Source organism: Dromiciops gliroides, chromosome 4 (genome assembly GCF_019393635.1).
Source record: "Dromiciops gliroides isolate mDroGli1 chromosome 4, mDroGli1.pri, whole genome shotgun sequence".
In the NCBI taxonomy this organism is placed as follows: domain Eukaryota; kingdom Metazoa; phylum Chordata; class Mammalia; order Microbiotheria; family Microbiotheriidae; genus Dromiciops; species Dromiciops gliroides.
The window spans coordinates 212,388,335-212,412,710 of NC_057864.1; the positions used below are offsets into that span (position 1 = coordinate 212,388,335).

At 36.4% G+C, this 24,376-nt stretch overlaps 1 protein-coding gene across 1 annotated transcript in view; it reads right to left on the reverse strand.

Annotated features, from left to right (window-relative positions):
• CEP95 (centrosomal protein 95) overlaps positions 1–24,376 on the reverse strand; it is a 32,233-nt gene that overhangs the window by 2,199 nt on the left and 5,658 nt on the right. Inside the window, exons 4-19 of the mRNA XM_044003688.1 lie at positions 23,673–23,783; positions 22,742–22,850; positions 21,876–21,991; positions 18,609–18,716; positions 17,503–17,717; positions 17,300–17,363; positions 15,802–15,860; positions 15,463–15,581; positions 15,140–15,266; positions 12,465–12,579; positions 10,692–10,780; positions 5,521–5,613; positions 4,591–4,741; positions 3,683–3,852; positions 3,472–3,546; positions 1,597–1,749 (exon numbers count right to left, since the gene is read on the reverse strand). Of these exons, the coding sequence (XP_043859623.1) occupies positions 1,597–1,749; positions 3,472–3,546; positions 3,683–3,852; positions 4,591–4,741; positions 5,521–5,613; positions 10,692–10,780; positions 12,465–12,579; positions 15,140–15,266; positions 15,463–15,581; positions 15,802–15,860; positions 17,300–17,363; positions 17,503–17,717; positions 18,609–18,716; positions 21,876–21,991; positions 22,742–22,850; positions 23,673–23,783 (1,874 nt within the window). The remainder of the gene's footprint in view (positions 1–1,596; positions 1,750–3,471; positions 3,547–3,682; positions 3,853–4,590; positions 4,742–5,520; positions 5,614–10,691; positions 10,781–12,464; positions 12,580–15,139; positions 15,267–15,462; positions 15,582–15,801; positions 15,861–17,299; positions 17,364–17,502; positions 17,718–18,608; positions 18,717–21,875; positions 21,992–22,741; positions 22,851–23,672; positions 23,784–24,376) is intronic.

The window sequence follows — 24,376 nt, forward strand, 5'->3', positions numbered from 1 at the left end:
CAGGAGAAGTGAACAGAGCCAAGAAAATGATATACACAATAACTACAACAATGTAAACAGAAAGAACCACCATATGCCCAAAACAATCAGAAATGAGTATTGCAAAAATATAAGGAACAAACAAGGATGGCTTAAAAGAGGAGATATGAGAAGGTACCTCACCTCATTCCTTTGCAGAGGTGGGAGGTCTATAAGTATTGCACACTGCACATTTTCTCAGACTTTCCCAATGCTTAGTTGTGCTGATTTTTTTTTGGGGGGGGGGGTCTCAAAAAATACTATTTGTTACATGGGATAGCTCTCTGGCAGGGGGAAAGGAGTAAGGAATATGGTGGAAAACTGGTGATATTTAAAAAAACCCATGAAATACAGTAATAAAAACTTAATTTTAAAAAAAGATGGAAACGAGCTAATTAGAGCTGACTATACTTACAGGATTAGATGAGACGGAGTGCCAATTTAGATGATAAAAAGACATGAATATTAGCTATTAATGTTAGTGGAACTTTGACATTTATAATGCCCTTCACATGTTTTACAAACAACTCTGTGAAGGGGACACTTGTTATTATCCTCATTTTACAGGTGAGGAAGCTGTTACCCAGGTAGGAATGTGCAAGGTGGAATTCAAATCCATGTCTTTCCTGACTTCAAGGCCAGTGTTCACTATGGTTATGTTTGAAAACTACCATGCTGCCTCTTATAACTAAGATCATTGTTCATGGCTAATAAGAACTATAGGATATTACCAGAACTTTGTAAAATATAGTGTATCTGTCTTTACAATACAGGTGATTTTCTCTTTTCATCATGTAGGTGACAAGAGAAAAACCCCGCTAAAGCATTTAGAAGATATGGGGATTTCTAGCTAGAAGTAATCTTAGATCAGCTGATACAACTCCCTCACTTTACAGATGAGGAGAGCAAAGACCAGAAAGGTAATATCACTTAAATCTGTTGTCAGCCAAGTATTAAAGCTAGTATTTTAACCCAGGTCCTCTTACTTTAAATCTAGTACTGTTTACTATACCACACTGCTAGCCCAGCTCATTTGATGGCTAAAAGGTGCTAGAATCCTGAAGAAGTGGCTCTTGCTATTACAATAAGCTTTGAAATCTTTGGACAGTCATAATGAACTATTTCTAAACTAATAAAGTCAAACTGAAATCTCAATTCTCTCTTTGTGATCTTTTACCTTTTAACTACCTATAAAGTACACAATATTTATACTCCAAATAAACTGTGAAATAGTAATAGTCAACTGGGGATTGTAAGATAACACTACAGAGGAAAAAAAAATTGAAAGGTAGATTTTTGAGCAAAGCTGGGCAGTGAAATAGCCTGATCTTCATTCAGCTTTAGAGGTATACTCTTAAAGTATACCAAGTACTTTGGTGTTCTTATTTTATGAGTAAGTTTCTATGAATGGAAGGTTAACAATGACTTACCTGGATTTTCTACACACACACATATTTATATCACTGGGCATAAACAGAGTGTCTTCCAAAAGGTAGAGTCAAACAGTAGCCTTCCTTCAACTAATATATCATTGTAGATTAAGAATTTTTTTGAGAATTAAAGTAGTGTTTTATTTACCACTTCTTCACGTGTCCGTGCTCTTATCATTTTTGCATGTAATTGAACTCTGTAGTCCTCATAGTATTTTTTGGCTCGAATGATTTGCTGTCGTCTCTCTTTTATCTTCATCTGAGCTGACTTCTGCCTACACACTCGTTCCTTAAAATCTTGCTAAGGAGAAAAAAAAATCATAGGGTTACTTTTTGGGGGAGGTTCCAAAATTTCCAAACATTTCCTACTTTCTGCTACTTTTCTTCTACTTTGTATTGTATCTATATGTTTATCTTTAACCTGATAATCATTTGAGAGATGCTATTTCACTAAATCTTAGAGTCCAACCAACGTTTCTTCCAACTTTTCACTCAATACAGAAATCACTGTTCTCAATGAAAAGAATTCATCCATAACCACTGTTCTGGTTTTGGTCTACTCTAATCATTTAAATTCTTCCATATACTAAATTGAAAACTGCTTATCTATAACTTCTGCCCCTCATGCCTTATCTTCTCTAGGCTAAGCAACTCATGTGCCTTTTATTTTTGCTCTTACGAAATGGTTTTCAGACCCTGTACCATCCTGGCTGCACTCCTCTCAACATGGCACTCAAATGGGTTGATGTGTTTTCTGAAATGTCAACACTGAGAAATGATAACAATATTTCATCTGACCAGCAAGGGGTGACTATATTCTGGCCACTACACCTTACTATAAGATTGTTTCTACAACTCAAGAGCAGGCTTAGCCCATATTTCACAAACTTAATCCAAATTCTTTTCTGAAATTAGGATACGTACCAACTTTGACTTGATATATCAAACTATATTACTTTTTTTTTTTTTTGCAGGGCAATGGGGGTTAAGTGACTTGCCCAGGGTCAGGTCACACAGCTAGTAAGTGTCAAGTGTCTGAGGTCGGATTGGAACTCAGGTACTCCTGAATCCAGGGTGGGTGCTTTATCCACTGAGCCACCTAGCTGCCCAACTATATTCCTTTTTAAATGTTAATAAATCCCTTGTTCAACAACCTAGATTTTTGCTAGACTTATAGGTCTATACTTTTGAGACCCCACCAGTTCCTTTTTTGCAAATAGGGATAATTCTGCTTGTCTCCTGTTTTCTGGCACCTCTCTTAGTTGACATGATTTCTTAGTAATGGCCATCACAGTTTTCATCTTTAAGTTCTATTTTAATATCCTGGAAATAATCTGTGCCTAGAACTATGGATTCCCCTTTAAGCAACTAAATGCCTTTATACTATTTCTATACCAATCTCAGGTTTGAGTTCCCTCTCCACCAGGATTACCCTAACATTTCCAGTATGAAGAGATTCTTCCTTGCTAAAAAAGATGGAAGCAAAATAGGTGTTGAAGAGCTCTACCTTCTGCAGTCTGTTACCCTTGTACTATTTAGTAACAACCAACATTTATATAGCACTGAAAAGGTCTGTATATATGTTACCATATTACCCTCATTTTACAGCTGAGGGAACTGAGGCAGACAGAGGTCAGGTTAAATGATTTGCCCAGGATTTCATAGCTAGCAAATGTCTGTGTAAGGATTCAAACTAAGGTACTCCTTCCTACCTTGAAATTCAGCATTCTTACCCACTGTGCCATCTAACTTCCTAGCTACTCTAAATTGTGACTAATCTCTAGATGTGGACAGGACTTAGGAACCATATGTTTCTTCTGTTTTGCTTAAGCCTCTCTCTTCTAGTAGCATGAGGGGATAGAGGTAAGGGATGGGAAGAATAATGTAATTTGCTTTGTAACAGTTCCACAAATTATGACAATAAATCTGTATCCATGTATAGCAGATACAAATAAGCAGAATGTCTAATGCATTCTTTTACAAACAACATGCCCTGGCAAGTGAATATTTCCCCCTAACTTACCAGTCTCTTATTATGCTCATGTTCTTTCTTAACAATGTCAGAAAGGAGATCATGTCTTCTTAATGCTTCTTCAATCTAGAAATTAAATGGAAATAAAGAAATGGATTTTAACCTCAGTACATGCTCTCCTCAGGCTATTTTGTAGAATTTATTGCCTGCATTACTTGGCCTTTTAGTTTAAAAAAGAAAAACCTTTATGCTTGAAACTCACTTTGAACTGGAATTTCTTCTTTGATTGTTCCACTCCAGATGTCACCTTTCTCAGTTGTTCAGTTTGAAAGAGCTGTTGTTTCCACATTTTCCCTAGTGTTTGGCCAGAAATATGAAGGTATGGAAACTCTTCCAGAAGCATGGGCAAAAGATTGTCATCCTTTATTTTCACTGAAATATGAAGACAAATGCGATGGGAGCATGAAGTCTGGCACAGTGAATAACATTTTCTAACTGCTGTAATCCCCACTTCCATTTTAGTGATGTCTCTTGTAGGTTAAGGCACATCACTTTATTAGTATCTGCTTCACCCCTAACGTTACCTTGTCCCTATTAGTGACAGCTGGATTGTTGTGGTAGAGGCTGTTTTCAGCTCCCCCCTCATTTTTGGAGCTACACAAAGAAGCACGGGCACTAACTAAGAATTCCTAAGTCTACCCTATTTTATAACTATGGGAATAAAACCCGAGCTTTAACTCTTTGGAACAAAGAGTATTCTGGCTACCCCTATGGCAGGCAGTTTTCCCTGTCATTGGAAGTTGAAACAGAGGCAGAAGCTCCTGGTAGAATCCTGGCCAGGGAAACTGGCAGATTGCTTGGGGGTTTCCTTCTTGCTTCGCTAGTTTTCTAGAACCCAAGTGTGGTCTAGGGTAAACAAAAGTATCTGAGTCCAAATTCAGAGAGATAACAGAGCAATGAGTCATGGTCTTGGTCCCAGTTTATCAGGATTCCTGCTCTATCATTTAAGAATATTCCCTCCCACTACGTAATTCAACATATGAATGATAAAAAGAGGGGAAAAAAATCTTCAGCTGACTGCTATGCTGGTTTCACTCTTGAACTTGTGGGGTTTCCTGTACACTTTCAAAGGATGCAAGTTTTCAACAAATACAAGTTTACGGTCCTTACATGGAACTCCTTTCTTTGTCTTTGTGATGCTCCCTCTTGGAATCCACTGGCTGCGTTTGAGATTCCAAGGTACAGTTTTTTTAGAATAAACTTTCATCGGCTGATAAGTTCTTGGAGGTCTCTGATGGATATTTTCTTTGTATTCCTGTTCCTTAGAAGCAAATAGAAAACAGGTATGATGGGACAGGGTAACTTTTAAGTAGACAGAGAATTAACATATGGTACTTTTTTTGCATAATATTAAACCCTACCAATCAGTCCCTACAAAATGGGCTCCCCTCAGATAACTAATAGTAGTTTTGAAATATTTGGTGAGGCTACAATATAATGGAAATAATGACACTTACATAGCACATTAACATTTACAAAATGCTTTCCCCATTATAATACTGTTGCATGGGTTCTGCCAGTTATCTTTAGTCCCATTTTACAGGCCTAGCTCATGATCACACAGCCATTAAGTATTAAAACCTTCCCAATGACCACTGGGAAGAATAAAGTCTTTTAACTGGCAAAGTTCAAGAAGAATAGGGACTATACCAATCTTCTATCCGTGTCTTAGTAGCTCAGGCAGAATAGGTGTGTTAGAAGAAAAATCTTTTCCCTAAAGAGCTAGTAATTAATCTATTCTTGGAAATGATTTTTTCTTCTCTTTTCAAAACCCATTTGTTCTTGTCAGTGTTAAGTCACACTGACAAAATATTTTTGTGCCTTACATAGTGCTTTTCCCACCACAACTCTGTGTTGTGCAGGAGACTTAGAAAGATTAAATGACTTATCAAGGATTGTACAACCATAAATGGAAAAGCCAAGACCTAAACTCAGGTCTTCTGAGACTCCAATTCCAATGTTTCTTTTGTTGCACTATACAGCCTGGTCCAATGTATGCTCATATTATAGTCAAATTATCCCAACTGAAAATCAGCCTACTGTTACTTCCTGGTCTTCATTCGGGATCAGAAGTCCACTTCCTTCTTGAATTTCACTTCTATGCAACTGCTTTTCAAATGCATCAGCTAACACCTAGAGAAAAAGTGAAGATCCCAAGATCTTAGACATGCTAGTCAACTTAATTAAAAAAAAAAGGGTTAGGGGGCAGCTAGATGGCGCAGTGGATAGAGCACTGGCCCTGGAGTCAGGAGTACCTGAGTTCAAATCCAGCCTCAGACACTTAACATTTACTAGCCGTGTGACCCTGGGCAAGTCACTTAACCCCAATTGCCTCACTAAAAAAAAAAAAAGGGGGGGGTTGAGAGGGTTTATTCAATACTAATGAGACCCTATGCAAACAAGCAGCTTTCCATATTCTCAATATGTATCCCTCCAGGGGAGACAGTCTGATACTGTATCTGATCCTTTTGTGGCATTTTACACTGTTGACTTTATTAATACCTTCATTCATGATACTGTTATACTGTGTACAATGTTCTCTGGTTCCATTCACTTCACTGAGCATCAATCCACCCAAGTCTTTCCAGATTTTTCTGATATCTTCCTGCTCATCATTTCTTATAGCACAATGGTATTTCATTACATTCACATACCACAGCTGGTTCAGCCATTCCCTAACTGATGGGCATTCCCTCAATTTCTAATTCTTTACCTTCATCCATGGTAGGAGAATGCAGTGGTTCTCTTATTTCTCTGATCATTCTTCTGTCTTCCCTTTGAGCTCCTCAACCTATCCACTGCCCCTCAAATATGAGTGTATTTCAAGGCTTTTTTCTTTTATTCTCTCCCTAGGTAATCTAAATTTAATCCCAACTCTGCAATTGGCTCAAATCTTTTTCTACCTCAAACAAAATACACTGGAGAAATATGAAACAAAAGTGATTGCTGGTTCTGGAGGTGGGAGAGGGTGTGTGTGTGTGTGTGTGTGTGTGTGTGTGTGTGTTGGGAGGAGGGTAATCAGAGAAAGCTTCATGGAGAAAATAGCATTTAAAATGCATTTTAAGGGATGACAAGGAATTTAACAGGTAAAAGGAGCAAAGAAGAGTCCAAGAAAAGATGACAGCCTTAAAAAACACACAAAGAAAAGGGCATGACCTTTTTTTCCCTTTTTAAAAACACTCATTTTTTTTTTTTAAAGTTTTGAGTTCCAAATTCTATTTTTCCCTCCTTCTTTGAGATGGTAAGCAATCTGATACATGTTATATATACACAATCATGTAAAACGTTTCCATATTGGTCTGTTCTGTATAAGAAAACTGGAAGGAAGGAAGAATGAATATGTTAGTCTCTATTCAGATGACATCAGTTCTTTCTCTGGAGGTGGATAGTATTTTTTATCATGAGTCCTTTGGGATTGTTTGGTGTGGTAAAAATTATTTGTGGTAAAGATACAACTCAACATCTGACACAGGCCCCTGCCCAGAGACTCTACCCAGCGAAGCTTCATAGACATTTGGCTCTTGCTGGTTCATGGAGACATTGGAGAAGCTAAGTCAGTCCCATCCATCTGCGATGCTGTTGAAGTTTCGCTGGGTAGAGTTTCCGGGCAGGAGCCTGTATCAGATGTTGAGTTATATCTTTACCACAAATAATTTTTACCACATTGGGATCACTGGATTGCTGAGAATAGCACATTCACAGTTGTTACTGCTGTTACTGTATATAACGTTCTCCTGGTTGTGCTTATTTTACTTTGTATTAGTTCATGTTTTTTGAGATTTTTCTGGTCATCCTGCTCATCATTTCTCAAAGCACAATAATATTCCATCACAATCATATATCACAACTTGTTCAGCCATTCCCTAACTGATGGGCATCCCCACAATTTCCAATTCTTAGCCACCACAAAAAGAGCTGCTATAAATATTTTTGTACAAATAGTTTCTCCCCCAGCCTCAACTTTTTTTGGGTATCCCTTTGGCATATAGACCTAGGACTGGTATTGCTTGGTCAGAGGTTATGCATAGTTCAATAGCTATGGTTGGATCAGTTCACAATTCCACCAATTGTACATTAGTGTTCTAGTTTTCCCACATCCCCATCAACATTAATCATTTTCCTTTTCTGTCATATTAGCCAATCTGATGGGTATGAGGGGGTACCTCAGAGTAATTTTAATTTGTATTTCTCTAATCAATATTGATTTAGAGCATTTTTATAAGACTATAGATAGCTTTGATTTCTTCTGCCTATTCATATCCTTTGACCTTTCATCAATTGGGGAATGACTTATAGTCTTATAAATTTGACTTAGTTTTCTATATATTTGAGAAACAAGGACTTTATCAGAGATACTTGTTTTTCCTGTTTTCCTCCTAATTTTGGTTGCATTAGTTTTGTTTCTGTAAAAACTTAATTTTTATTTATTTGGGTTTTTTTTTGGGTTTTGGGCAATGAGGGTTAAGTGACTTGCCCAGGGTCACATAGCTAGTAAGTGTCAAGTGTCTGAGGCCAGATTTGAACTCAGGTCCTCCTGAATCCAGAGCCAGTGCTTTATCCACTGCGCCACCTAGCTGCCCCAAAACTTAATTTTATATAATCAAAATTATCCATTTTATGTTTTGTAATACTCTCAATATCTGTTTTGGTCCTAAATTCTTCCCTTGTCCATAAATCTGACAGGTAAACTATTACATGCCCTCATAATTTGCTTATGGTATCACCCTACAGATCATGGGTACAAAACATGTGGCCATTTTGACCTTATCTTTTTTTTTTAATTAACAAAGTATTTTTTTTTCCGTTACATGTAAAGATAGTTCTCAACCTTTGTTTATACAAGCTTTACAATTTCAGATTTTTCTCCCTCCCTCCACTCCTTCCCCCCTGACTTTATCTTGATACAGTGTGAGATGTTGGTCTATACCCAGTTTCTTTCATACTGTTTTCCACTTTTCCCCAGCAGTTTTTGTCCCAAAAGCTTGGATCTTTGGGTTTATCAAACACTAAATCACTATGGTAATTTACTATAATGTACTGTGTACCTAGTCTATTCCACTGATCCCACCACTTTATTTCTTAGCCAGTACCAGATCGTTTTAATTATTACTGCTTTATAATATAGTTTGAGATCAGGTATGGCTAGGGGCATGGTCTTTTCTAAATTATTATCCTTCTTGATCTTTCAGCAGGCATTTAACACTACTGCTCACCCTCTCAGGTTAAACTGTCTCTATGTAAAAAAATCCTAGACCTATCTTTGTCTCTCCCTTGAGATCTAGCCTACCCCATATCATCAGCAGCCTACTAGACATCTCCAACTCAACTTGTTCAAAACAATTCATTACTCTTTTCACCCATGTTAATCCCTTCTTCCTAACTGCCCTATTCCTTTCACTGGTACCATCATCCTTCCAGTTAACCAGACCTGTAACTTTCAAGTTTTCCTCAATTCATTCTCTTTCACCCCACATATCCAATCTGTTGCCAAATCTAATCAAATTTACTTCCACAACATTTATTTTATCTTTCTCCTCTCTGCTGAAGAAACTAGTCACCTATTTTTCAATTCAGGAGATTAACCTCTCTGTAGCATTTGACGCCTTCCAAATGGTCTGCTTCCAATATTTTTCCCAATCACACTAACTTGTACCCCATTCATCAGTTAATTTTTTGATACATTATCTTTCTCCTTTTCTGTTTTTCTTTATTGGTTCTTTGTTCTCTTCCCACTTCCTAACTGGAAGCATCGCCAAAGTTCAGTTCTTTTTTTACTTTTTCCTCTGGAAAGTATTTACTTATGTCACATATATTATGTTGATGACTTTCAAACCTATGTCTACCCTGACCTTTTATTTAAGCTGCAGTTTTTTGTTGTTTTTGTTTTTTGCAGGGCAATGAGGGTTAAGTGACTTGCCTGGGGTCACACAGCTATTGTCAAGTGTCTGAGGCCAGATTTGAACTCAGGTCCTCTTGAATCCAGGGCCAGTGCTTTATCTACTGCGCCACCTAGCTGCCCTGTAAGTTTCAGTCTTTTAAAGAACTCTATCTTAATACTTTGTGCAAAACCTAAACTCATCAGTCTAAGCTCATCCAAGTTCTCATTTCCACCACTTTTCTAGTTACCAAAATTAGAAACCTTGGCATCATCTTTGGATAATGGAATTAAAGGGATGAGTCAATCCTATCAATGACTGTCCATTTTTCTTTCCAAACCAGAACTCTCCCTTTCTTCCTTTACTTCTATTAACCTAGTCCAGATTCCTCTAATCATCTCCCAAATATATTGCTACTAAAAAGAATGCTCTACCTTATCTGCCCAACCTGTGTCTTACCAAATCTTAGAACATGTTATATGCAAGGTCAGAATACTAATCTTCCTCAAATACCTCTTTCATTATGTCACTTCTCTCAAGAACTTTTAATAGTACAGCATCATTTAACTTTCCTATTCTATCACAAAGTCCCAAATATCCTCTCCACACCTCCACAAATTACTTATTTTACTTTGAAATGCAAATACAGTGGGGGTTCAATCAAACTATTCATTTTTGCATTTACCTATGTTTGCCATCTTTTGTATGGTGTAGGATGTTATTTTTTAAAAATTACCCTAACACACTGTTCTTCCTTAGTTCTGTATCTTTGCCAATTCTGTTCATGTCCAATCTCTGTCGAAATATGTTTTCCTCACTCCAAAATGGATTTATTCTTTCTTTGTTAGACTATAAGACCTAACTTTGTATCTCCCTCAGGACCTCATACAGTGTGTGAACAAAGACATAATAAATGTGTGAACTGAACAGAAATTAAAGACCTAGTTTAAGTTATATTTCATTCATGAAACTTTCCTGATATTCTAATCCAAAAAACGATCTCTTTCTGATCTCTCATAGACAGTATTGTATGGGCTCCACACATTTGTAATCTATTATATTATGTCATGTATTATTTTCTAATTGTTTCATGTGTATAAGTGTTAACTTCCCAAAGGATTATTAAGTTCTATGAATGCAAGTGTTATGCCAAGTACTTATTTTTTTATTACTTAACGGTGCTGCGCATACAGAAGGCACTTAATAACTTAACAAAGTTGTATAATACCTTTAAGTATAAAGTACAAGTATAAAGAAGTCAGGTGTAAAATATATAAAGTAAAGATACCAACCAGAACTTCTTCTCTAATACCAAAATGTGTGGCTATCATTTACCTTTGCTCGGAACCGTCGCAGATCTGATTCATTCTGTATTTGTCTTTGTAATTTCCCCACTTGGAACTGTCTGCCATTCTTAATTAGCCCTGTAAGTGATAAAGAAACATGACCTAAACTTTTTCTTCAAGGATGGAGGAAGCAATTGGGGTATATATGGTTTCCTACTATGACCAAGAATTGTGATAATATAGATATGTACAATAAGCTCCTATAACCATGTAGAATAAGCTCTTATAACCAGAAATGTCATTAGAATGCCAAGCCATCTGTTTCAAGGAAAGTAAAAAATGGATTAATAAATTGGACCCTAATCTTCTATTATATACTCAGTTTACACTTGTTTACATAGTTCCTAACGTATGAAGAACTCTGACCTCAGTGTAGAAGGCAAAAGAGAAAAATAAAAATGGGCACTAGGATTTCCAGAAGTTTCTTATCTGGTTAAGGAGGAAAAACATACCCTTAGAAAGATCTGACATTTTCAAAAATTGACCATGTATTAGGACACAAAAACATCATAGTCAAATGTAGAAAGGCAGAAATAGTAAATGCATCCTTCTCAGAAAGATCTGAACACTTGAAAAATAACATTTATATCATTGGCTTTTGTCAGTTTCCTATAGGATGCTTTTCAAAGCCTTTACTTCTGCTCATTTGTGCATTTATTTATTCACTAGCAAGCCATCCTGTGGTGAAAGTGTGGAATAGCAAAGTATTTTTTAAAAGGAACCCTCAAATCTATATACAGTGGAACTGGGTTACCAAAATGATTTTTAATGCATGGTACATGGAAATGGGAAGAAAAGATCTTAGTTTATTTTTCCCTTAAAAGAGACTAGGGGGGGGGGGGCAGCTAGATGGCGCAGTGGATAGAGCACCGGCCCTGGATTCAGGAATACCTGAGTTCAAATCCGACCTCAGACACTTAACACTTACTAGCTGTGTGACCCTGGGCAAGTCACTTAACCCCAATTGCCTCACCAAAAAAAAGAGACTAGGAAGGCAAAAAATGACATCAATTAAATACTTAATGTGATCTCATGTAACATCAGTGTGTACTTTTGTACATATTTTATATGACTCAGATTATAATTTTATTATTTTAAATAATTACAAGGTTTTTGTCCATTGTTTGCTTTCTCAACATCTGTGTGTGTGTTTGATGTCTGTCCTTAAGCAGAGGATATACTTCCTAATTACTGTTCCTATGGGGAAAATCCATTTTATGATTGTCTACTTTTTGTTTCTGAAATTGGAATGCCAGTATACATTCAATTGAGGAATATGGTAAAAAGGAATGATAAGAATAAATTAAGGGGGAAGCTAGATGGCACAGTGGTTAAAGCGCTGGCCCTGGATTCAGGAGTACCTGAGTTCAAATCTAGCCTCAGACACTTAACACTTACTAGCTGTGTGACCCTGGGCAAGTCACTTAAACCCCATTGCCCCGCCAAAAAAAAAAAAAAAGTTAATACAAGAAGACTAAGTTGAATCAGCTTTTGAAAGTGAAAGGCAAAAATCAGCCAAGAGGAAGAAAGAAGGCAGTGTAGGCAAGGTAAAGAACATACATTGGGTATGAAATCTGTAATAAACAAACAGATTATCTCATAAGACTGGTACACTACTTTCATATGAAAGAGGAATAAAACTAGGAGAAAATATAATGAAGAAATTAGATGTGAACAGTATGGAACCATTTCAAATTTGATGAAAATCATTGAAGATTGGACAATACTGTCATTCCAGAACTTAGCTGGCAAGAATGATTACCTGGGGGAGACTTCTTTAGTTGTTCGTTGATACTGTCACTGTTCTGAAAAGATACATCACCATCTCTAATCTCTTCTTGGTCTTTAGTCTTTGAGCTCAGGGCATTTCTTAACATCTAATGAAAGAATTCTTTTTTAGTATCTTTAATTCAACATTATTAAAACAGAAATGAAAAAAGTTGGAATAAACAGAAGTAAATCTTTATAAAGTTTTTAGTAAATGACACGGATATTTAGGAAATAAAAACAAGTATAAAATATTCACAGGTTCAATCAACAACCATTTACTACATGCTTACTATCTTCCAGACATTGTAGCAGGCCCTAAGGATACAAAGATAAAAGTAAAAGTCTTTTTCTTAAAGGAGTTTACATTTTAATGGGGGAAGACAAGATGCACATGTCAGTATATACAAAACACATAGATACAAGATAGGAATGTGGAAGACACTAGCAGCCAGAGGGACCAGGAAAAGCCTTATGTAGAAGATGGTGCTTAACTGAATCATGAAAGCAACCAAGGCTTCTAAAAGGAAGCAATGAGGTGGAAGTGCATTCCAGGAATAGGTAAAGGTGAGCAAAAGCACAAAAACAGTAGAATGCATTTCAGGTACACAAAAAATCCTAATTTGGCCAGATTGTAGAGCAGAGAAAGTAAAGTATTATGTATTTGGGGCTGGAAAGGTAGGATTGGGCTAGGATTTGAAGTGCTTTAAATGCCAAACAGAAGTTTATATTTGATTTCAGAGGTAACAAGAAGCACTGGAGTTCCTTAAGGAAGGAAGGTGGCAGGGCAGATTTGTGCTTTAGGAAAATGACTTTGTTGGCTGTGAGGGTGATGAATTGGAGAGAAGGTAACCTTGAGGCTAGAACACCAATTAGAAAACTGTTGCAATAGTCCATGCAAGAGGGGATGAGAGTCCAAACTAGGGTTGTGGCTGTATGGGTAGAGAGAAGACTATGAAAAAAATGCTGTGGAGATAGGAACTGTAAGAGTTGCCAAATGACTGGCTATAAGGGGTTAATAAGAATAAAGAATCAAGGATGACATCAAGGTTAATGAATCAAAGTATCTGAAAGTTTGGGTGGTACACTTGACAAAAAAAGGGAAAATTACAGAAGAGGGGTGGATTTTGGGGGAAGTCCTGCTTTGGACAAGTTGTGATGCCTACAGGATTCCCATTTTGAAATATCCAATAGGCAGTTGGTGATAGAAGACTCGAGATCTTGAGAAACCAGGATCAGATACACAGATCTGGGAATCAGTGTCATAGAAATAATTAAACCCATGGGGGCTGATCAAGTCACCAAATGACATAAGCACAGAGAAAAAAAAAATAGAAAAGGGCCTAGGACAGAGGTTTGGTGTATACTCAGTTGGGGGGGGGGGGAGAATGAATGATGATCCAGTAAAGCTGACTGAGAAATAACTGGCCAAAGTGGCTTATGTATATTTAATTTTTAAATTAGGGCAATTTGAACATCTTCTTTCAATGAAATCAGACTAACAATAGACCATTCTATTGTACAAATATATGTATGAATGAGTACTCTGTGTTGTTCTAGTACATTATTTAGGTTTGAGGGGAACTGAGAGGGTACTCATAGGGGTCTATTTGAGGATATTCCAAGTTTTGATTTAAATGTTTACTGCTAGTCATTTATTGTCTATATAGAGCATATTTTTTAAAAAGTTTAATCTATACCAACATTTACCATGCCATATGAGAGAACAGATGAAGTAATTTTTAGGTGTGTCATATTCTTTTTTAATAGTTTAGCTCATAAAGAGCACTTTCACAATTGATAATTAGGACAAAATTTGTTTCTTAAAGTCATGGCTCCTAGCCTAAAATCTGCATTTAAAACCAAACTGAAATGCTCATTAAAAAAAATTAAGATAGAATTTTATTGAATTTTAATTTTTATGTCAATTTCATTTCCCAATTTATCCCTCCCTCTTTTTTTCCAGAAAGCCATGCCCCAAAACAAAGAATCTAAAAGAGGGAAACATTTAGCAACATAAACACATATCAAAAAAATCTGTTACAGCTGCAACATTCCATTCCTATGGGCCCTGACCTCTGTAAAAGAAGTTAAAGAGGTATCCTCTATATATTCTTTGAAGACTAGCTTTATCATAATAAAATCAGTTTGTAGCTTTGATTGCTTTCTTGTTTGCATTGTTCTAGTCAGTGAGTCAACAGCATTAATTAAGAACCTACTAAGTATCAAGTGGGTGCTAAACACTAGGGATACTTAAAAAAACCCACCCCCAAAACAAAAAGACAAAAACCAAACAAAATAACAATCTCTGCTCTCAAGGAGTTCACAAGTCTAACAGGGGAGAGAACATGTAGGTAACATGTGCAAACAGTCCTAATTTCATTACTCTGATGCAAGATTCCATTTTTTTTCTTTTTTGGTGAGGCAATTGGGGTTAAGTGACTTGCCCAAGGTCACAGAGCTAGTAAGTGTCAAGTGTCTGAGGCCAAATTTGAACTCAGGTCCTCCTGACTCCAGGGCCGGTGCTCTATCCACTGTGCCACCTAGCTGCCCACAAGATTCCATTTTTAATGTTGGAGTTGGGAGAGAAATCCCTTCCCCAGCCTTGAGACCAAAAACCTGAAATGCTCATTTAAATGGTAGTCTGTGTACCGAGGACAAAAGACTTACTAAATCTAGCTCATCAAGTTGGTGAGAAAGTTTCTCTGACATTGAGTGCAATTCTTGCTCAGTCAACCTATGACTTGGTCCTTGGTGCAGAGGTAGCTCATCAGGGGCTAGATCACAGCTTTCTGATCTGTTATAAAATATAATCAAAATGGTTAAGTGATGTCACTTAAGTGACGCACTTACAGCACTTCAACAGGTAACTATCAGAATTTTTAAGGTGGCATATTGCTTTAAAAGGCTTAATTCAGTTAATATTTCCTTGATTCTTCAAGTCCAGAGGCCCCTCCATTAATAAATGTACAAACCCTCAGAAAAGACATTACCTTATTCTTTTGAGAAGCCTTTGCATCCCAGGGCTGTATAAGTAAGACTGGGACGTTGACAGCTTAGTTTCTTCAGACAAGTGAGAAGTTGGGGAAAGCTTATCAGCACTATTGAGGCACTAATAGAAATAGAAGTAGTTAACTGAAAAATTGCAGATACACAGATACTATTCTTAAGAACTTAAAGGTGTTATCTTTTGCAGTGTTCTCCTCCTAGTGGGAGGTAAAGAATCATACATAGCAAATCAAGTCTCTTCACACTACTACCTTGAGAGATTTTTTAAAAGCCATTTTAGCAAAATTTATAGAAATTAACTACATTTCCAAACATTCAACTACCTTCACGCTGCAGCTCTGATCCTGTGTGTTCGTTGTTTCAGGTGTCAATGTATCTCCAACTGGACATAAAATGACAAATATTGTATAAGATTTATGATGCTCAACTATGAGATCGGATTGATAGTATTTTATCTAATCACAGATTTTCTGATTCAATAGCGTTTATATTTACAGGCCTTTGATAATTAAAAGGCAAATTAAAAATTAACAGGCAAATGTGTCAATCGAATTGCATTTCCTCCCTCCCCATGGCTATCAGACAGTAAAACAGCTAACTTTAAACGTCACATCCCCATGTTGTAAACTGCTTAGGAAAGGTAACCAAATGAAATAAGGAAAAAAAATTTTTTGAAGTTACAAACATTTTTACAAAATGAAGAAACTGCACAGCACTATCCTTGAGGTTTCCTCTTTCTGTCTATACTCTTAATTGTTCCTAAGGCTTCAATGATTACCTTTATGCAGGTGATTCTCAAATCTTTTATCTTTAGCCCTGAATTATTCCAATTACTCTACTCCTAAATTTCCACATGCCTGCTAGTTATCTTCATTCTGGATGTCCTGACAGAAACTCAAACTCAGTATGCCATAAACTGAATTCATCTTCCCCTAAAATCTGCCTCATCTTTCCCACATCCCTACATGTATTAGCGGTATTTAAACATACTCTCAGTACCAATGCTCAAAGCCTCAGTGTCATCTTTGATGATGACTTCCTCCCTCCACATTTTAATTAGTGGACAAGTCCTACCTTTATAGTCTCTCAAATTTATTCAAGACCTCTGTTGTTAGATTTTCCTACCTACTCTTCCTTTCTTTAGTCTCTCTGTTCTCCAACCCATCACCACACAGCTGCCAAAATCATTATCCTAATGTCTAGTTCTGGGATCTTTTAGTGGCTCCCCATTGCCTGTAAAATAATATGCAAAGTTCTTAATTTTGTAAGATGAGACCCTCCAAAACAATCTAGCTCCAACTTACCCCTCCAGGCTTATTACACTCTGTTCTCTTTCATGCATTCTATATTCCAACTAAAATGGACTACTTTATTTTGTAATCTTCATTCTGCCATCTTCTGCCTCCATAGTTTAGTGTAGGGCATCTTTCCTTTATGCCTAGGACTTCCTTCTTCCACATTTCCCCTTAGTGAAATCCTCTTTGTCTTCCAGGTTTATCTCAGGTCCCATATCTTCCAAGGAAGTCTTTCTTTGTTCTCCTTGTGAAAGTGATTTTTCCTCTCAAATGTTCTTAAAGCATTGTACAGATTATTCCTATTCATGTTCTACCCCATATAATACTTATATGTGTACGTTTTATCCTTTATTGGACTGTAAGCAAAGGACAGTGCATATTGGTTTTTCGACCTATGTAAACCTGGCTCCAAAGAGTGATTTACTTTATAAACTTTCATTGAAAACAATGAGGCAAAGCCAAAAATATAAGTTTTTCCATAATCAATTTCTAATGAAAAAGGAATTTTGAGAGCTCTGGTTCTTACCTGATGTGAAATAGGACTCTGAACCATGAATCCGTTCTGAAAATGGATCAAATGACCCTGTAAACTGAAGGTCGAAGAAGAAATTAAGACCAAGACCAACATTTCAGAAAAAGATCAGTGAAGGTTCAATCTCAATAGACTATCTTAAATATTCACATACTTTTTTTTAGTCAATTAAAAGAAAAGGCAGCTTTCTTACTTACCATAGGTCTTTCATGCTTTTCATCATCATTTAAGGCTGAGGGATACTGACTTGAATGAAAGTATTCTCTTCCTATTGGGCAGGGTGCTGGAGGCTCAAGAGGATGGTATGGTGGCTGCAAAGGAATAGCTGAACGAATGGGCTCACCCAATTTCTTAGCATTTGGAGTCAGACTCTTGGAAGAGACGTCTGTAGACTCAACAGATGCAGCTAATTCTTAAGAAAATCATTGAAAAATGGTTCATATATATCAACTACCTGAACAAAGCATTGGTGAAGGAAGGACCAGTATACATGTACAAAAGAAAACACAGTCAAAAGAATGTATAAAGTGATTTTAACATAACTAATATATGTGACACAAAAATACAACATAGGGCACTGATTAATTAATGAATATGAATATTTTCAAGTAATTGTACTTAAATTTAATAACTGTTTGAAAATTACCACTCGAAATAACATCAAATTAGAAGATAAAAATACAATTCTATACAACATATGATTCCATACCATGCAGTCCACTGAAGGGGGAACTGAGGCTGAAATTAGAACTAAAATTAAGAACAAGTATTTACAAGAAGTATTGGGTATGTGAAACCAAGGGAAAATATTAGGTTAGACTTTTAGAAAACCTCTGTACTGTTTTTCAAACACATGAGCCTGAATTAGGAAGGCAATCAGTTATCACAGTCTGAACTTAAGGACTTAATATTGATAAAGCTAAAATTCTAGCTAAGCTATCTAAAATATCTAATAAGTGGTCGCCAATAAATTGTAAGCTTTAGCAAGAGTTAGGCTTTTAAGCATTTATTAAGGAGAATAAGAATTTGGTAAAGAGAAAGAGAGAGAAAGGCCTACATTCATCTGTCTATTAAAGGGAGAGCGCATTTCTAGCTCCACTCTCCGCCAGAGTCCCCAGGAAAAGCGCCCGAGTCAGAGCGCCAGGCTCCCCCCTTCTTCCTCCCACCAGCAAATGTCACTTCCTGACGCCAAAGAAAAGACGCATGGTCTTGCCCTCAGAGACGTTCACCTCATGGCACAGCTTTTCTACAGTAAGTCTCCAGCAGGTGGCATCATTCCAATCGTTACAATATGTCTACTCACTATTATCTGCCATGTAATTAGAGTAACATGAGGTAGAGTTCACAAAATCTTCCTCAGCCTTGGTTCCTTGGAAGGTTGAATCCTTTTCATTCTGTGATTCTTCAACTCCTAGAATGATTAATTACAAACATGTAAGTTTATAATTCTTAAGAGATTCTGTCATCAAAGTAGAAACCAAGAGCTGCTTTCTATATGAGAGGGAAAGAACCTTAAATGAAGAACATTTTCAGGAGGTTGTCTGTCAGCTTGGTTTAATAATTTCAGTATACTTACATGGCAAAATAAGTTTGCAAGGTTGGCTTTGCCAGGCAGTATGGCAGTTTAGAAAGCTAGGAATAATACAAATATCATACCTAAACAGACAGGTTTTTTTTTTTTTTTTGGTGAGGCAATCGGGGTTAAGTGACTTGCCCAGGGTCACACAGCTAGTAAGTGTTAAGTGTCTAAGGCCGGATTTGAACTCAGGTCCTCCTGACTCCAGGGCCAGTGCTCTATCCACTGTGCCACCTAGCTGCCCCTAAACAGACAGTTTTATACAAAGAAAACTAATGAACTGACTTTCATATCTTATTGACCTTCATTAAAGATTGTTTCACTAAGACATTATGGGCTTTTAGAAGTTGTTACTATTATATACATCCCTGGTCCAGGCCACAATCATAGTTAATCTTCAACAGTTACTGATTCCTAAAAATGTACTGCCTGTCAAAATTTTATTTCTGTGAATCTGGATAATAAAGTTATCTGAGTTTTCAAATAGCCATCTGAAACAGTAACAGGTCAGCCCATAAGACTCTCTTCCTTTTCAAAACCTTTATCTTATAACTTTCTAACAAACTCTTCATTTCCACTGCTGCTCCTTAAATCTGCTCTCCAAATGAAATGTAGTTATGATAATGCTTCTGTATATAACTCATGTAAAAATCTTACTCTAAAATCTCATCTTAAAAAATAAACATTTCTTTGGGAGTCACACATGCTTTGAAGCACTCTGCATTTTTAACTGCTCTTTCGGGGTTAATTTACAGGCATGTGTGTTTATTTGCACTGTTTCCTTAATACAAAAGTAACTTTTTACTATCAGTGACTTAGAATCAAGGAATCATGTACCTGGGAGGGTATAATACTAGACACTAAGACTCAAAATTTTAACCCATAGTGTCTCATCTCTTATTTGATCTAGGTCTCTAAGGAATGAAGTGAGGGGGCAACACAGAGGCTAATCTATATGTCATTCCAACCTGAAAAGCATCACCATACAGTGGAAAGAGCATAGTTTGAAGCCCTACCCCGTTACTTATTGCCCATATGGCAACTATGACAAGTCACTAATCTAAATAAGGGGGTTGGACCAGATGACCTCTGACCCCAGCTCAAATAGTCTATGACCATATGACATTAGAACTACCTCCTCTTTTTCCTAAACAGAAGGTGAAGGTGAGGTGTCTGGCCTCAGGTGATCCAGCTAGTCAGTGTTAGAAATGGGACTAGAACCTAATGTTCTTTTCATATTATAGTGTTGGTTTTCTACTCTGTCCCTCTAGTTTTACTTTATGGTACATAAGAATGTGGAAAATCAATAAATGTGGCTGGCCAAGCCACATTTTTTCTTCCAAATGAAAAATAAGGTTTCATTCATTTCAGCAGGCAACATTTAAATTTGCTGGTTTAATAGTGATTGGATTAGTCCTGCTTCCTTAGTGAACAATTTATGTTGCTTCTCTCATGGAACTACATTATCAGATAGACGCAGAAATTTCAACCATTATGACTTATCTATTTGTATTTCAACATCCTTCTAAGATACATGATTTCATCAGTGTGAACACTCTAATGTCTAATGAAGTTCCTAATACCTTTACACCTTAACAGACAATCTTTTGGAGCTACTGTGACTAAAACAATTCCTTACCTTATGGCCAATTTGCTTTCTAAGAACTTAGCTAGGAAAATCCTCAAGAAGACAGATTTATGGTGGGCAGCTGGATGTCAACTCAAATCCTTTCAACCTTTTTAGAATCTGTGAGAGCTTGTGCTCCACTGGCAGGTGTTAACAATCCAGAGTTTACTCCATGTAATGATGGGACAACAGAATAGGGTTTTGTCTATTTTTTTGTTTTGTGGTGGGTAATGAAGGTTAAGTGACTTGCCCAGGGTCTAAGTGTCAAGTCTTTGAGGCCAGATTTGAACTCAGGTCCTCCTGAATCCAGGGCCGGTGCTCTATCTACTGCACCACCTAGCTGCCCCCAGAATAGGGTTTTATATTTTAATATTGCCAATTTCAAACCTATATTATCTAACTTGATTCCTCAAAAATTAAGTGAAGCATTACAGAGAAAGAAACAGGCTCAGAGAATAAAGTCAATTGTCTGTGTTGGTAAATTAAACCAGGTCTTCAAACATTCCATCCAGGATGCCATGTTAACTCTTAAATAAAGAGCATTCTTTGAAATCTTTTCTTGGAGTTTAAACACTCAACTGTACCTTATGTTTTTCTTCAACTATTTATAGTTTAGGGTCTCTCGTGCAAAATCATTACGTATTTTTGTGTGTGTGTGAGGCAATTGGGGTTAAGTGACTTGCCCAGGGTCACACAGCTAATAAGTGTTAAGTGTCTGAGGCCAGATTTGAACGCAGGTACTCCTGACTCCAGGGCTGGTGCTCCATCCACTGCGCCATCTAGCTGCCCCTTTATTTTTCATAGTAAATACGTGCAAATCCTAACTTCTTCTATAGAACAAATATTCCTAGAGGGCAGGGATTATTTCATTTTTTTTGCCTCTGCAGCTCCAGAGCACAATGGCTGGACCACAGTAGATACTTAAAATGCTTGGTGACTGACTGGACGTGTTCATTTTAGGAAATTCTGTGCAGAAAATGTGTTTGGAAGTTGATCCATTTAAAACCATTCTGGGGGATAGGGAAGGAAATGGCATTTAGATTATTGAGAATAAAAATAACTCATTTAAATGGTGCTTTACGGTTCCATAGTAGTTTATATAAATTCCTTGGTCCTGGTGACTTGCCTAAGATCACAAAGAAATGCTAGAAATCAAACCCAGGTTTTCTCAGTTTACTTCTCTTTCCACTACTTCACATTTAACTTCTTAATGTATCTTAAAGGTATTAAATTAATTTAGTTAGCAATTTTGTTTAAAACAGTCAACTTTAATTTCATTCCTATAAATAAGCAAAGTATTTCTCACCACTTTATAACTAGGCTGTAGTTTACATGTGATTTTATTATTTAAAGTTTTGATTACTCACCATTTTTCCTTAAAGAAAATGTGTGAGCTGTATCCCCAAGTCTAATCAATTCACCAGTGGACTCTGATCCATCTATGTCCCAAGATGGAACAAAAAGCTCAGAAGATTGGGAAGACCTGAAAAAGTTTCTTAATTAGTTATACTTAGTCACTGCCCATCCAAACCACAAGAGTGTTTCCAAGTTAGGATTCCTATATTACCTAGTTATATAAAGTATGACAATAATAGGATTGGTGGCCACCAATCTTTGCCATTTTGCACTTCACTCTTCTGCTGCTTCTCCTCTGCTGAATAAAGAGACTTATTTGTCACCTTTATCCTCTGGTTCAACAGTTTCCAATAATTTTCAAACAAAGACAATAGCACAACTATAATCATAGAATTAGAATTTTCAAAGTGCCTTGCACTAAATACACATTTATTGAACTGAATTTAAACTGGAGGGAAACTTAAGGAACATTCAATCCAAGCTTCTCATTTTATAGAGGTGTAAACTCAAGACCAAAGCAGTAAAATAACTTGCTCAAGGTAATGCACCTAGATAGTGACAATTTGGATTTCATTTTATAGCCATAGCCTTTAAGTTATGGTTCCCCAAAATATCTATGTCTAAAAATCAGAACTTGTATTTAAAGCATGAGGAACTGTGAAGCATTTGAGAACCAATCAGTATTTAAGAAAAATGATACATAAGTCAGGAAGATTTTAAATTACTTATAAAAATTTTACAAAATTTTGAAGCATGGTAAATAAACGTATCCAGTTTAAGTTAATTACTGTCATTCTGGCATTCTGTGTTAAACAGCTGTACCAAATAAAAGGAAAAGTGCAACTTGTTTTATTAAGTAAACAAAGGCAATGCCTACCTCCCAAATGATGTCATTGCCTGCACTGGTCTGGTCTCTTTAATCTTTTCTTCCAATTCTTCTGGAAGTATACCCTGAATTGATGCTTTAGCTACTCGGTCAGTTTCAACTATTTAAAATACATTAAAAAAACAACAAACAAACCTAAGTAAATATTATCAGATTTGCTACACTGTAGAAAGATATAAACTATGAGACTATTTATTACACCACCTATACACATTCCCTCCAAGGATGTACATAGTTAGTAATCCTTCCCATGGCTAAATACATAGTTTAATGAATTGCTATGGACAGAAAACAAATTGTCCTGTGGCTAACCCTCTGATGAAACCCTCTAAAGCCAGTTTTGGTTATCATCTTGAATTAAGAGTATTGCAGGGGCGGCTAGGTGGCGCATTGGATAAAGCACCGGCCCTGGATTCAGGAGTTCCTGAGTTCAAATCCGGCCTCAGACACTTGACACTTATTAGCTGTGTGACCCTGGGCAAGTCACTTAACCCCATTGCCCCATGTAAAAAAAAAAAAAAAAGAGTCAACTAAGAGTATTGCAGCAATGTTCACCATTGACAGAAAAGGCAATACAGAACCATAGGAAATTCACTTAAATTTTCTAGAGCAATTTTAAGCTGAAATACTGAAGGATCACAAGCAGCAAATAAAACCACTAAATAAGATGACTAGAAACTGTTATGTATTTTGTTAGTTTTGAGAAGTCATTTAAGAAAATTTATAAGGTATAAGGATTCAAATGTCAATTGTAAGGATAGGCTAGAGGTGTTTCAAGTATTCAGGACAAGTTCGAAGTAGTACCATCAAGTTAGAAAATCACAAAAGGAACATTATAGATCAATAGTCCAAACCTCTTATTTTACATCCATAGCAGACATTCAATTCAAAACCAAACCAAACTTTCAATTTAAAAACTCACCTCTTTCCTGAGAGGATGTCTCACTATATTCTGTAAGGTATTCCAGCAATCCATCAAATATTTCTAAGAGATTTTTAATAGACTCCTTATTTCCTCTTATAATATTTTCTCCTAAATACAAAATAAAATATTTTAAAATATCTTGATTAATGTAAAATACATATATTCTTGAAATGGGCATGCTTGCATAAAAAGACTCAAGGATCAGGGATCCTAAACTAGTCTAGTAGAAACCTGGGTATTGGATTGTTATTATGTAAGAAACAACAAAACAAAACCCTTTAATGCTCTATCATGTAATCATTTAGTTACTTAAAGAGTAGGGATGGGTTTTTTTGTCTCTGTATTCCTAATGCTTAATAGTACTTGGCAAATATTAAGTGCTATGTAAATACTTGCTGACTGACATTTATTAGTATTACCTTTCAAAAAATTGTTTTTTAAATTAATTTTATATTAATATACTACTCCCACCTTCCTCTCTGAGGGCTGTTATAACAAAGAGAGGGGAAAAAACAGTTCGGTAAAACTAACATATCAACCAAGTCTGATATTATATGCAGTGTTTCATACCCTCAGCTCCCCACCTTAGCAAAGAAGAGGGGAGTGCATTTACATTTTTTCTTTGGCACCAAGCTTGATCATTATAATTTCTCAGAATTCATTTTCAATTTATGTTGCTGGGTTGTTGTTTTTTTTTATTT